This window comes from Tyto alba, unplaced genomic scaffold (assembly GCF_018691265.1).
Source record: "Tyto alba isolate M040663 unplaced genomic scaffold, T.alba_DEE_v4.0 Super-Scaffold_14, whole genome shotgun sequence".
Lineage (NCBI taxonomy): Eukaryota > Metazoa > Chordata > Aves > Strigiformes > Tytonidae > Tyto > Tyto alba.
The window spans coordinates 30,792,980-30,808,529 of record NW_024881276.1 but is presented as its reverse complement, the minus strand read 5'-3'; the positions used below and the strand labels follow the sequence as shown (position 1 = coordinate 30,808,529).

General features: G+C 45.2%; 1 protein-coding gene across 10 annotated transcripts in view; it reads right to left on the bottom strand.

Annotated features, from left to right (window-relative positions):
* The window catches only part of TIAM1 (TIAM Rac1 associated GEF 1), a 188,683-nt gene that overhangs the window by 53,609 nt on the left and 119,524 nt on the right, over positions 1-15,550 (bottom strand). For all 10 annotated transcript variants that reach the window (XM_042788618.1, XM_042788619.1, XM_042788620.1 and 7 more), the window contains 5 exons: positions 13,170-13,617; positions 10,594-10,766; positions 6,289-6,513; positions 4,658-4,843; positions 2,066-2,212 (listed from right to left, as the gene is read on the bottom strand). In XM_042788618.1, the coding sequence (XP_042644552.1) occupies positions 2,066-2,212; positions 4,658-4,843; positions 6,289-6,513; positions 10,594-10,766; positions 13,170-13,617 (1,179 nt within the window). The remainder of the gene's footprint in view (positions 1-2,065; positions 2,213-4,657; positions 4,844-6,288; positions 6,514-10,593; positions 10,767-13,169; positions 13,618-15,550) is intronic.

Below are 15,550 nucleotides of genomic sequence, written 5' to 3'. Positions count from 1 at the left end.
GGAACAAGAACGACTCTGCTTTAAAACACGAATGCGCCTCCGTGCCATCTGCAGCACATGCTAAGGGGAGAACAGTGTATCTAACATCTAGCATGGAAATCAAACTGAAAAATAAAAACATTAATCTCAAAACACGGAAGATGAAAATACCATCTTGTTAAAAGGGAATAGGAGGTGAAGGACAAGCTGGTGATTGGGTACCATGTTGCAAGATTAGGGGCCAGTTCCACTTAGTGGTCTGTCTCTGACCTACTTGGTGGAGCTGAACAAATTTTATCTCCTTTTGTGCTCAGTTTCCCCACCTGTAAAGTGGGGAACACTTCTCCAGCTCTGCTAAGGCTGAGAAATCAGCAGAAGGGCTCCACTTCTGGCTGGTTTTGTAATAAACCAGCTTCTAAAAAGTACTTAGCAAACATTCAAGTACCACAAGTCAGTGTAACCCTTCTCTAATGAAATAAGAGCTGGTAACCGAGCATGAGCCAGAGAGCCAAAATCAACAGGACTCCGTGCAGGAGGAATGACAGAATGGGAATAGTTACAAGATCCACCCCAAATCAGCACAGGACTGCATCAGGCAGAGTTCTTACTGCAGCAGAAGCTTATAATTAAAACTGAAAAGTTAAGTTTTATAGCTCCAAATCAGGACAGCTTTATGATCAAGTTGCTGGGTTTGGCTGTTAACTATTCTGTACTTAAAACGAAGCAGGGACCATGCAGGATGGGAGACGGTCCCCTTTGGGGATTTAGAGTTTACTGCTTCAACTTAGCAATACTTTGCATGCTTCTACACATGAGCATGAGAAATGTCTTCAGGCACTACATTTAGACATTCTGCTACTTTCTCAAAACTTTATTTTTTCTTTGACTCTCTCCAGTATGACTTTTCTTTAACCTGGATCAAAATCCCTTTTCACGCCTGTGCTTACTGAGGACTGAGGGGGGTACGGGTGAGGGGAGGAAGTGTGAAGAATGCAATTATTCTCACCAAAAGAAAAAAATGAGTGAGTTCAGGAATAAAAACAGGTCTGAAGACACAGCGTGAGCATGGTACTAGGTCAGGACAAGGGGTTGCGCTTGATTTGGGGGAAAAAAGTACAAAGCAACAGGGATGCCACAGCACCAGCACAAAGAATTGGGAATGCACTCACGGAAGCATCCGCTGCTTCCCACCAAAACCCTGAGCTTTTGCTCAGCCACTATGTATTAGATGAACTTTTGATGTCTCACTAAAAATGAGCTAAACAATTCTGCAGCATTCATCCTCTGCTAAACAAAACAAACACCCACTGGTGCTTTAAGAGAAGGAAGAAGAAATCACAGGGCATAGAACAACATGTGTCCCAAGCCTTTCTCCCCTCAAAAAGTGAAAGAAAAAAAAGCAAAGCCGGCATTTCCTGCAATTAGATGAGGTATGGCTCTCAAAAACTGAAAGCTATAATTAGGCATGTTTGGAAAGAATAACAGGGAAGCACCTTCGTACCACACTGAAACAAGTCTTCTAGAGAAAGATCTGGGCAGTGACTGGGTGGAAACGTTTCAGCTTTTGCTTTTCTAAAAAACTGAAGCAAAGCAGAGACTGTCCTTACTAAATGCAAAGGTTTTTGTTACTTTACAAAGTTTTCCCCAAACTCAGCTACTTTTAAAGTATTCTACGAACTCATAATTTTAATTTAAAGAAACAAACAAGTCTGTACTTCTTTACTCTTTCCAAAACTGTATCTATTTTACACTGCTGCTTTGTTACTCCTGAGTTTAGGGGAAGTGCTTCCAGCAAAAGCAGAAGTAGCAGAAATACAACAGTAGGAATGCAACCAATTTGGCTAAAGAAGGTGTGAACTCCAAACCTTGTTTGATAGGAGCTGCTGCATACTTATCTGTAATTACAGTCACTGATTTTTCAAGAGGATGTGGAATGAGATGACTTTAGGAAGTGAAAGATTAAACAGGCAAGATTAAGGTTGGATGTGTAAGTGCTTGATGCAAGTCACTCTTTGCACGAGCTGCATTCAGCATGCTAACAAATAAGCCTTGAAAATAACAATATCACAAATTTCCACACACTTACCTGATTAATGCTTGGCCTCCCTTGCTTTTTCTTCGAGGTAGTATCCAGCCCCCAAAGAGAAGAAAACCTGCTTCTCCGTTTACTGGCAGATCTGGACATGGCCTGCGTCCTTCTCCTCACTCCAGACTCCCCTGTGCGAGCTGCCACCTGTCAATGCCACACGGTTTTAAAATCAAAGGTCACAGCATCCCACTGCACCATGGCTTACATAATCTAGCAAACAGTGGAATCTGGTTTGAATAAAAAAGGCCAATACTATGGCAACAATGTGTACTCACAACAGGAACAATGGTGATGCTGCCAGGCTACTTCCTTCTCACTGCAGTGTAACTCACTTCTTCCAACATCAAACATCAAAAATTAAAACGGACAGCACCACCCCACCCCACCCCCCTATTTTTTGGCATTTAATCTGAGATATTCTGAAGCAGTCTAATCATCACAAATCAAAGCCTCAGCACCAGTGAAGGCTTTAGGTTTTTTCCTTTTTTTTTCTTCTAACTAGGTTTCAAAGATGAACACATGAAACATGAGATTTCCAAATTCATCTGTTGCTTCCAAAAAGCCCAGTGTTTCTCTTTGTTCTTTCCTGTGGAAGCACTCTGCGAATCCTGGAACTGACTCAAAACTGCTACAAGGCCAGATAAAGGCTTGCAAATAGATCAAGGTATTTAAAACCTGCACTTCCTTAAGGATAGCAACATTTGAAGGAGTGAGCAAAACACGGGAAGAAAAAAAGTGGGCTGAAATGACCCTTTCAACTAGAGCAGTGTTAACTGCTTGAGTGTCTGAAAAATGACCTGCGGCAACCCCTTTGGAGCGAAAAGATATTTGTCTTTACTGAGACCAAATATTTGAGGAGTGTTTCCCAAATGAGGAACCTATGGCAGAAATTAGTGCAATGTTAGTCAGAGGTGCAGCATTTAGGCCAAAGTTTAAGCAGACTTCCCATGCGGAGGTGGCCTCAGGAAAGCAAGCTTCTCTCCTGCAAAAAAGGGAGTGGTAGGAGATGGCAGGTATGAACGGGAGTGCAAGGCAAAGCTAGACAGACAGACAGACAGACCCACCCTGGCGACTTGGACGTACGCTTCCTGGAACACCCTTGTACTGGATTCCCACAGCCGAAACTAGAAAAAAGTGACTGTCATTTGGCAACTCCAGCAGGAACACCCAAATCTCTGAGTGATGCCCCAAGGTACAGAGCTAAGAAACTGGTTGTTTGGGTCCAGCAGATACAAAAACCCATATAAAGACAAGACAAACAGAAGGCTGGCTTGTGTACCCAGGGAACCATCACTGTACGAGTAATGGTGATTCTTCTTAAGAAATGTGGAGAAACTGAGGAAAAGGAGAACTTAAACACCACTGTGAGTGTCTCCATTTCCACAGCCTGGACTTGTGAGACATCCCTCAGCTGTACCTGGGATGTTTGTGCAGAGACACCTGGGAGACTTAGCACATCCTCTGACTAATGTACTGAGGAGCATCTCCAGGGGAGCTAGGGATGCCACGCTATCGCCATGCAGCACCCGTCTTGAGTCTGAGACTCCCTGCACCATCTCCACGCTACTGAGGGCAAAGGAGGACACGAGAGTTTGCTTAAAGGAGAAGAAAGCACGTGTCTTTTCCAACACAACATATTCAAAACATATTTTTTTTTCACTTGGCTCTCAAGAGACACCAGCATGAAGAGGCAGACTGTTTTCCAGGCTAATGCTCAGTGCTTTGCTAGATGCAAAAAAATAAGCATAAATGCAAATGCCACTTAAAAAAAAAATATAAATCCACCAGCAATTATCAGGATGATGACGCTGATCTTTTCATATATAAAAGAATAAAACCGCCCCTGACTGAATTACAGCTCTGGATTCAATTGAAGGGTACAGCTGACATCTACAAGACAACAGTGGAGCTCAGCTATTTCTGTGAGGCTCCAGGAGTCCAAGACAAAACTACAGGAACTTGATTTAAATACATTAAAAACCACCACTTTGCAGTACATTGCCCTGTATTTTTACAAGCTGAGTTGTTACATTATTTAAAGTTGAACAACCATTTTAAACATTATTTGCCACATCACAAGCAGTAGAGATGAACATTTCCCCTCCCTGGTGCAGCATCAGGTGTTGATCACTGGAGACCGGATATTACACTAATTGGTCAGTAGTTTCATCCATATGGTAGAAAGCAAGCCATGCCCAAGAAGGTCTAAGCCAGTATGTGCTGAGGGCCTCGGAAAGACTCCCATTGACTTCACAGGACTTTTGGATCAAGCCCGGGTACACAGACATTAAAGATGAGCCTGCTCTTGTAAGAGGAAGATCTGTTTATAGGAAGCATGTTTACAGTGCAGATCTGGAAATTCAAAATCACATGTTTAGGAGAAACATGGTTCTTCCGTAAGGCCATGGCTTGCAAGCATCTGCTTTGTCATCTACATCCGGGACACACACCCCTTTCATTCTGCACACAAAGGTAAGGGCTCACCCCCCCCGGCACATGACTGCTGTTTGTTGATGTGATCTCTGCATTGGACACGTGAAGTGATTTGCAGGTTGGCAAACACGACCCCTGGCCTCTGTTCAAACTTACCAGTGCATGAAACGACGAGACTGAAAAGATTCCAAGACGGCCCATCGCAACTTTCGTTGGACGGCTGGCAAAAGCAAGCAGTCTTTTAGGGTTTGGGAGCTCCCCTCCTTGGAGACTAGCCAAGTAACAGCGGTACCGAAATAGGTCCATCTGGAACTGTTCAAGATTTTGCTCCCAAACGAAGATCTGTGTACAGCGAAGATTGAGGAGCAAGATGCACGAGAAAAGAAGGCAAAAGGAGGAAGAACAGGGTGGTAAATACCCTGAAAAAATCCTGCTGTTCCCAGTAACACACCTTTTTCACCAATGCTGATCTCCCTCAAGAAACCCTGATTCCCCTTCCTTTACACTCTCCCTTACCCTCCCAACCCCAAAAAAGGATACATATAATAAAAAACTTTTCATCAGATAGAAAACAACTTATGTTCATGGCAGAAGTCTACTCCCAAGGCAACTGCTCCTTTGATAGAATGCTAATTAACAGGATTAAAATTTCATTTTTAATTTTCTTTATATTCCCGGATTGTTTTCTGAGCAGTCCCTTAAGAGGCTTCTTTCATGTATCAAGGGCATCTGAGAAACAAGAAGACCAAACCCCACCAAATTCCACATACAGAGCGCCCTGAATCAGCAGTCACAGCAGCAGCATTGCTGTAAGCATCGACAGGGCTCACCGTACTTGGAAAAGTGTAATACACCAGGGATAATTAATCTTATCAGCAGAAGAGTGCTATAATCAGCCTATGTAAGGACTTATTTAAATAATTCAAATTGCTGATAGGAAACAGTCTCAAAGTGTTTAGAAAAACTCAGTTACATAAAGGGAGAGACTGCTCTGCCCTCTCACTGGGATTGACAGCCTTTGAGTGAAGCCCTTTCAACAGAGGCAAGCATCTGCCCCCTCTCTCCCACCTTCTCACGGGCTTCCAGGGGTACAAAACCTCTTTAGCTTAACGCATCAGGGCCCCGGCCGCTCCCTATGGTTTGCACTACAGGCGCATTTGGCAGTCGTGGTAGCAGAGCTACAAACTAATGAAGCAGAAGCCATATGCTAGTTTCCTAAAATAAGGTGCTGCTGCGGCAGTGGGAGAGACATCTGCTCTAGTCTCTCTGCTTCTGAAACGCAACTACACTGTCCACTTGAAGTCAGAAGAAGCGGTCCTGAGGGGCAACCAGGGCTGCAGCCATGAGGTCAAAGTAGGCCCTTGTAACAAGCAGAAACCAGGGATGCCTTCTGCATCCCACCTGACAGCAGAAGAACCAGCCTCTTCCACGCTTAAGGCAACAGCGACAGGAGCATTTGTCGGTCTATGACCAGCTTTTCCCTAAGGCATCCCGCTGCCGTGGCCTCGTAGCCTCTTCACTCCCCTAAAGCCCTCACTCGACCTCCGAGCAGCTAGCGAAATCCCCTGTGCGGGGGCCAGAAGACAGCCCAGCCTGTACCTTAGTGCACGCTGTTTAGAGAAACGGTGCAGCCAGGTCAGCCAGCAGAGCTCTCCTGCCAACACACGTCCCACCCGCTCTGCCCGCGCACACAGGCGGCACAGCGGGGGCAGACAGAGGTACCGCTAATCGGAAGAAGGCCCTAAACATTTGCTAGGGGCCCATTTCACAGAAGCGAGCGAGATTACTTGATCCAATATGGTCTTCTTCTTCTTGGAGTCCGTTACTGAGGACAGCTGCATTTCACCCATCTTCTTCATCTTCTCATCCATATCAATCTTCTGCTCCAGTTTTTTTATCTCTGTTTTCAGGAGCTTGACGGTGTCCTCTTTGTGATGTTGCCTTGCCACAGCAGTTGCACAAGCTGAATGGATTGCTGTGATCCAGTTCTCCAGTTCGGTCTGGCTAGAGGTCTGAAGAGAGGGAAAGAGGGGGAAAAGAAGTCAGGATCCTCTTTAAAATTGATTGGAGATTAACAAATGCAATTCCAAGGAGTTTCCTTTCCCTTTGATCTTAAGATTCAAAGCCTTAAATCCACTTATGAGAGAAGTAATAAAAACCCCATCATTCTTAAGAAGGCCATTTTTAACTCAGCACTAGGCATTCAGAACTTTGAATTACACCTATATCTGTGCTTTGCAGCTGTACAGTGTTCCCCAGCAAGGTCTCAGGAATTACCTTCCTTGTTCAATGCAATGCTGCCATAATTTGTAGCTCAACATTGAATGTTTTCTAAACTCCCAGTCCCTCAAGGCAGGGAATGTACTAGCCTCTGTGCTCTTCACAGTATGGAGAGCTTTTCTGGCATGCAACAGTTACTAATAAATTAATGGCATAAAATGTGACCGTGATATCTATGAGTAGCTTTATTATGATGCACATATAAATCAGCTTTCCTTTTCTGAAGGTCCCAAAGCACTCTGAAGACAACTCTGTTATCATTAAAGGCAGGCTCACAGTAATTTTTATGTCTCTGGTACTGTCCCTTCCCAAGCATGGGTGTGACAGCTGGGGAAAAGGGAACACTTCCCCTCCCTGAAGGTGTTCAAGGCCAGGTTGGATGAGGATTTGAGAAACAGCTATTCCTGCCTATGGCAGGGGGTTGGAACTAGATGATCCTTAAGGTCCCTTCCAACCCAAACCATTCTATGATTCTATGGGATATTAGGCTGGGGCATGGGACACCAGTACGTTTTTCTAGAAGAGCACTATTCTGATTAGAGGCTTTTGACACAGAAAGAAGAACATTTTAAAGCATTCCTTTTCCAGACTTCCAAAATAAAAAGTAAATCGTCTTAGCCTTCTTACTCCTTTTTCTTCACTCCTTTTTAAAGTAGGTTATAAAACAAAATTTACAGCCAACTCAGGGTTGCAGCGGACTTTCTCTGAGTGTCAGCCTTTAGCAGTAATCACTCTGGTATTTGGCTTGTGGCTGAAAAAGTAGCAAGGTGCCAAACCACCTTGTTCTAATTAAACTTTCTGATGATACCTGATCTATTAATAGACAGCACAGTATGACTTCTCCAGTTGCTAACATAGATGCAGAAGGTCATCCTTACTGCTCTCCTGGCAGTCAAAACTAACAGCAAAGGACATGGCTTACTGAAGCCAAGGAGAGATTCCCAGAGAAGCCTGACTCTGGAAGTCACATATGCACAGGCTGGACTTCAGGTTGATGCTCCTAAAACTCCTGCGGTACTGAAGGAGGTAAAACACACATGTCCCAGAATTACATCGCTTTCCTTAGCTCAGGTTAGAAGTCCTAAGCAGAAAATAGGGTCTACATCAGAAAGACCAATCTCTTGCTCCCAATTTTCTTGTCTTCAGTTGGTACCATACAAAGCACATTGCTTAAATTGGTCAGACTCCCTGCCCAGGTAAAAATATTAACAAGCTCTCATTCGTAGATAGGGGCTTACAATGTCTTATCACCACTGCTGAAGACATGTTGAGCCCCCATTGCTGAGGAATTTCTGCTGAAAATAGAGAAACTGCAGAATGGGAGACATGTTGCCTACAGTCAGGTGGTAAAACCTGGTTCCCCGTAGAGAAGAGAGTAGCACTGGACTTACAATGAGATGGTATGTTTTGTTAATTCACAGAAAAATAATAACAGCAAGAGGTCATATTTTTAACTGAATCAGTTTTAAAATATTATCTGTATACATTTAGACTGAGTTTTCTTTTTGGTTTCCTGGGGAGAAGAAAGGAAGAAAAGAATCTGGAATGGATTTTAGGAGCTGAAGACTTTTCTGGTAGATGAGTAGGCAAGGGGAATCACTCCACTTCTCAACGGAAAGGACCATATAAACAAGCTGCAAACATCTGATACATAAGTATGTGGTGTCACAAGTTGTTCTGAGCTCCTGGAAAATGCATGTGACATCTGCAAGTAATGGAATTGTGTAGGCATGATAAGAACTGACTGAGCAAGCAATCACCATGTAGGAGGTATGTGATGTCTCTAGGTGCAATGCAGTGGGAAGGCTTGTTACAAGATGTCCAATATCTGTATGCATTACAAAGCAACCTTATTTTTCTCCTTGAGTATATAGTCTCCATAGGACAGAAATAGTCTGCTGCGGGTCTGTGTTTTCTTCTCATCAAAACCGCTACTACAGCACTGTGTTATGTGTGGATGGACGTGTGTGACATGAGCAGTTAAGTAACACGGCTGAACAGCCAGCCGTACGTGTGCGTTGGCTGCTCTGGGCGCAGCAGAGCAAGCCCCACAGCACAGTCACTTGCTCATTACTTCCACCACTGCAGCTGGTCTCCTTCCCCTCTTCCCAAACCCACCCCTTCTTTCTCTTCTGCTTTGCTAGCGATGCATGTGTTGTATGGGAGAAGGGACACATCAGGGAAAAATTTCTGCAAGGCAATATAAGTGATTGCTTTTCATTTGAAAAGACTCCTTTTTGCTTTTTCCCACAATGTTACATGAAAATCTACCCATGGCATAATGACAGAGGGCTTTTAATGAGTAAGACCCTGTGTTGCCACAAAAGAAATGTACTGTATGTGACCTTTTCAGTGCTTAGCATCCACTGGCATTAATTTTATGGGAATTAAAGGTTTTCCTTAGAAAACTGCATGGAAAAGACTTTACAGCTCATATCAGTAGATCAAGAGGAGGTGGTGCTCCACAACCTTTCAAGAACACACTGAGACCATAAAGCACCACACATACCTCCCGGATGAAGCTCTCCAGGTGGCAAAATACATGTACCCTGCCCAGGAAAGGTATGAAGTAAAAAGGGGTAGTGTAGTATTACACTATGAGCTGAGGAAAAATCAGACTGAGTTGGCAAAGAAGCTAGTCCACAAAAAAAAATTTTTTTTTCAGTACGCAATCAGATACTCGGTCTCTTCAAGATGTAAGCCAGCACCACTTCCTCTGAGTCAGTAAGGCTTTTTTATTTTGCACTGGCTTGAGAATCCAGCCCCTTGTTTAAGACAGCTGCAAGGACCTGAAAGACAGTGCAGTTTTAAAGATTTGCTCTGGAGTACAGGAGAGTGATGACATGGGGGCACATCCTAGGACAGAATAGCTTCTGATTTAAGAAGGCAAGAAATTCTGAATACATTGTTACTGGAAAGGGAAATAAACAAGGGATTCCTCCAGTGAAGAAAACGGATTCAAAAGAGGAGGAAATGGCACCACATCAGCACAGGCTGGCTCACACCTTGATTAGTGACAACTTGCAACAAGAAAGTAGAATGCCAACCTAAAAATCACTTAGGGAAGCAGTAGTTACCAAAATACAGAAATCTTTTTCAGTGAAACACATCAACTAATGTATGGTCTTTGATGTAAGCACTGGGGTTTTTTTTTAAACATACCCTGTGAAATTCAGACATTTCTATTTTCTGATTAAAAAGCTAAACATGCACTTTAAGTCTCTTCTTAGGTAACAACCAGGTGTTGACTAAGGCCTGTATGAAAAAGGGGCAACTGGATTCTGCAGCACCACTGGGACAGCACTTGGAGGTCCAAGTACCCCCTCACACTTCAAACTCCTCTTGATCTTAAAAATCACTTGAGCCCCTCTACAAGGTCCCATCTTTGATACTTGTCCCTTATAAGATGCAGATAGTGTTACAGCACATTTAATGCACTACTCTATGTCCTATATGGTAACTGGCCTCGTCTCTGTGTTATAAATACACTCTCAAATCATGCAAAATTCCCAGTTTTTTCAGGGGAGTAAGAATATTTACTCATTCTTACTTCTTTCCAACCATCTACACAAAGACGGTTTCGTCAGTCAATAAAAAGAGCAGAACTGACAGTAATTCACATGTGGTGATGGGTCTCTTGAGTGGCATTTACTGAATATACCTTGTCCTTCCTCTAGAGCTGCCAGAGGAAAATCCCAAACCTACTGAAGTCAGCAGGATTTTTCCATTGATTTCAACCAGAGCTAAGACTTCCTCCTTGGTCAGAGACAGAAAAAGAGAACAACTTTGTAAAACCCTTGAACCGGACCAACCTGGAAGAGGAAAGCATCCCCAAGGGAATTGCTGAGACAGAAAACAAAGTCCTTCTTAGGGTGTTCAGGCACCGCTTGCACTATGCTGTTTTCCACCCAGACAGCGTGCTTTGGGATGCTGTTGTGGTCAATGCCAGATCTGCCATCAGTCTCATAAAAGAACAATGTGCATCCTAAAAGAGACAATTGTATATTAGCAAGCAACACATTTAAACACAACGGCCACCCTGCATCTACTCAGTGCTAATCCCTGGGACTATAAATCATCTGTAAAACTGTCACAGGGATGAGAGAGGATTTTCCAGGGCCTGCTTAGGTTTTCAGCCCCACAGTGGAGAGCATCAGCAACGGCCCACTTTTCAGCTCGACAAGGTGGTGGTTTCCACGCCATGGGTCACACCACGAGCTGTACAGCACTTCAAGCTGTGCCCCTGCGGGTCATTTTCTTCACACTAAATAGAGCCACAGACATGAGCCGAGAAAGTCACTAGCAGTAAAATACAGCCCCAGATGAGAAACGTCATTATAAGTCCCAGAGTGGGGGCCCTCCACAGCCACCCCATCCCACCGAGGGGACCAAAAGGAAGATGCAGGCGTGAGAGTGTGTTCCCCCTAGCAGTGCCAGGGAGCTGCGAGTTGGCCCCCCCAGACCCGCCAAGCAAACAGGTCCCCAGGCCAAACCTCCATGGCCCTGCCACAGCCCCCTGCAGCTGCTAGCTGCTACAGTCCCTGCAAGGCAAAGATCAAGCGATTTAATTACTGGATGCAGATGAGTAACTGGAAGAAAAATGGACTGGAATGAACTGTTCTTGCTGAAAGACTGACATATAAAAAAACCCCAACAAACAAACAAGCAAAAAGCATAAACCAAATCCTTATTCCACCATAACATTTCAGCTCTGACTCATGGCGATACAGCAAAAAAAAAAATCACATTTTTGCTGGGGACAGCAACCAACCTGCTTGGTTTTATAAAATAATTTTTACAGTTCTCTGGGGGGGAAAAAAAAAAAGGTATAGCAAGTCTACAATTTGTGAGACTCCAAAAAAAGGGTCATCTTCTCTCCCACCTTCCCACATCAGCTACAGCTGTTTTAAACTAAAACTGGCACATTGTTTCTCTGCCACTGGAACCAGCCCTCTCAGTGCAAAGGGATGCCCTGTTACCCAGCCTCTCAGAAAACTATTTGCAGCCAAACAATAGCAGCTGTTAACTTCAAAGCCTCATTTAAACACTAACATTACTAAAGCACAGCAATCTAAGGAGCAAACACTCCACTTGAGTCAAAGCACTTCAAAATAACATTGCCTCGGCGCTCATCCTTCCCCTTTTTCCTCCCAGATGGCCCTTTGTTTGCCTGCTCCTCACAGCAAGACCTTCCTGCCACAGGGCCCCCCTCCCAGGAGATTAAGGCTCCCTGCTGCCCCTGATCCCTCCCCCTCTCCTCTTTCATTTCCCCAATCTGTCTAACCACCCCAAGGAAGAGCTGGCACCTAACTTTGCTGTTGATTTTAAAATAGTGCTGCAAATTGAAAAAAAAAAAAAAAAAAAGGTGCTCTAAAAAAAAGTGCTCTGTTGGGAGGACAGGCAGGGCTTTAACTATACTGAGCTTTTTGGTAATCCCACCTACAGCAGGAGACATGGCTCTGCCTCCTCTGGCTCACAGACAAGGCCAGTCATGGCAGAGGAGAGTGACACTAGTCCCCAAACCCTGCAACCAGTACTTCTTGTTTTACTGCTGCTGCAACTGCATGAAGACTAATTAGAGGTGGCTTTAGGCGGCCAGCTCCTGAGTTTTAGCTGCCCCGTTAACATTTATGTGCATTTACAAGAACTCAGACCCTAGACAGGGCTGGAGCGCGCTCCTAGCATGAACTGCAAAAAACTTCAGAGAGAAAAGGGCCTGTGGCCTGGGCAGCCAAGGAGGCTGCCAGGGCTGCCCACTGTAAGATGGGTGACGCAGCCAGGGCCAACGTCTCCCAAGTCACAAGCCAGCCTCGATGACCAAACCATGGCTTCCTTGTCCACACCTCAAATGTGTTGCGACTCACTGGATGTTCACACTCGTGAAGAACATCTCGGAGAAGGAAAGGCCAATGGCACTAGGCACAAGAGCTACAAGAGGAATGCACACCAAGACAGAGCCCCTGTTTGAACGCATGCCAGTGTCATCATTAGCAAACTCCCACTGTCAGGTGCCTGCGGCTGCACACAGGTGTTTAGTCTGTCAGCAAGCCACAGACATGCTTCTTAAAGGAAACACCCAGTGCTTGCAGAAGCCACCCTAGGTGGTGCCAGCAGGACTTGAAGCAGGGTCTGAACCCCACTTCAGTGCATCATGGTCACATGTCTTGGACTACATGCATGCCATAATGTGAGCACATCAACGGCCATCAAATAAAACCCCCCCCTGAACAACATCAGGACCGCTTCCTTATATTTGATGTTAATTATACTGAAGTCCAGAGCAGCTTTTAAGAGTCTGGATTACTGGTTTCTTCATCTACAGCAGTACACAACCCACAGGACACCACAGACGCCCATCTGGATAAGCCCTTGCGCACTTGCTCTGTACCTTTCAGGGAAACCCAGTAGTGCTTCCATTTCCTGCGCGTGGCCGACTCCACTTTCTTGTTCTTTTTGTGCACCAGAAAGTTTTTCACTGCCAGAGCGCCGGCCTTCCGTACCGTGCCCTGGGCGGCCGTCAGGAGGATGTCGGACTGCCCCGGGGAGCTGAGGGTGCCGCTGCTCTGCTCGTCGCTGAGGGCAGAGCCAGCCTCCTCCAGGTTCTCGCTGTTGGTGGTGCTCATCTCCAGCTCGCGGCGGAAGTTCTCGTATACCCCTTGGCGAAGCCCGTCGCCCGTCGAGCTGCTCCCGCTGTCGCTGCCAATGAAAGCCCGACTGGCCGTCGGGGAGTAACTCGAGTTGGTGGCATTGGAGCGTCTAGAAAGGAGGTCGGTGTCGGTGGCTGCTCCCTCGATCCCACTGTCGGTGAACTCGCTCCCTTCACCTGCGTTGACATCCTAGTTGGAAGAGAGACACAGCGTGAGATGAAGAGCCTGGCCAAGCCTGGCCTTCTGGAGACACCGACAGAACCCAAAACACCCAAGTGGCACCACATTTCCTCACACTCCCATTTTGCCTGGCACTGGAAATCCCTCATCTCTTTTTCTTCTGAAGACAAAAAACTGGAAGAAAAGGTTGGGTAGGCAGAACTTCCACCACAGTTTAGGAAAGACCAGTCACACACGCACGATTTCAGGTGGTGCCTCTACAGCCTTAGCATTTTGGAATATAAGGCGCAGCATCATCTGTTTACATTAAGCCAAGTAACAGTGCTAAAGGTTTTGCAAAAGGAGAACATATGGTAGCAAAAACTGGCAGTGTCAAGAAAAGCAGCAATCAACCTACGCGTTTTGAGAAGAAAACATTGATGTTGTACATTCACACCTACAGCTGAAGATAGATTTTAGACATCCCAAGATTGTCATTTGAAAATTATATAACTAAAAAGGTACTTTTTTTTTTTCCTAAGAAGTCAATGTATTTAAGATTATTTCTGTTTCATGTCACTTCTACATCACAAACACTAACGATGGGCCACGTGATATCCCCTGCCAAATCTCACGGTGATAGACCCTGCCAAAATATTCTAGTCCCCGAGAACTTGCAGTTGAAGGATCAGAAGTGACAAGACTATGGCTGGCTTGAGCAAGACAGGAACCAACACAACAGATTTCAGATTTTGAAAGCTTAGTGGCTCAGCCTGTCCCCTGCAACAAGGCTAATCACTACCACCTCAGCATCCAAAGGCATCTGTGGCAGTTTTTGAAGGAGGAAAATAAAGGCCAAGCCCTGTAAGTGGAGACAAGTATCTTATGTTAGATACCCAGGAGAAGAGGGAGCCAGGGAAGGAGGTGCAAAGAGGTGAGAAATATGACCCAAACAACAGGAATTTCAGCCTTTCTCTCTCCTGCAAGAGCAACTGGTGTTTGATTTACAAGTTTTTTTAAAAAATTAGGAGTCTCTGAGAAAAGTGGCAGAATGCAGTATTTATTTTGAAAGAAAACAAAATGGTGTTGGTTCAAGCACCAGTTTTCTATGCATCCAAGAGCAGCTCTGTGGAAACTGAGAAACCGTCCACCACGCTCTGTTTGAAATCTTCCTCCTGTGGAGCAAGAGCTGGATGAGGAAACCTTAGGGGGAGGGGAGGGGTGTTGCTGAATCTGACAAACTTTTAAGGCATTAATTTGTAACGGATGGGCTCATTCTTTATAAACGCTACCCCTCAAGGGAGACTTGGAGTCCAGCTGGAAGAATAAGCGCTTCCTTCCCTGCTCAATGAGCACAGTTATCCTAGTCAGTCTGGTTATTTAACGCAACACACAGTGATAGACAAGGTGCTCTGGACAGGCCAATATTCCTCTACTCCCACCGCATGAGAATGAGCCGAGCAGGGCTTCCTGTAAGTGCAGTCATCTACCGGCACAGAACAGTTTTCACAACCACGTTTTTTTTCCTGCTGTTCCAATACACTTGTTATTTGGAAGCCAATTATCTTCCCATCTCTTGCAGCACAAGGAGAGATATCTGGAGACGGGAAACGGTGCTGCTCAGAAACCGGTGTTTACAAAACACTGCCACAGGCGAGATTTTGCACTCCATCACAAAAAGCTGGATGGTGCAACTTCTGACGACAGCGCTCCATCTGAGACCCCATGCGTCAGGGAGCCAGGACTGGCACGGCCGCTCGACGCTCACACACCCGAGGCACTGCCTCTCTGCCAACACAAGCTACACTGGCATCAAACCGGAGCGGCAAAGAACGGAACCGGCTCCCCCGCGTTCGCTGGGATAGTTTGACCAGGGCTTGCATTTGTTTTCTGGGGCCTTCTTCCTCCGTAATTTTTATAAAGGGAAAAAGTGTGTCATTCATATAGCATAAACAAATCCACA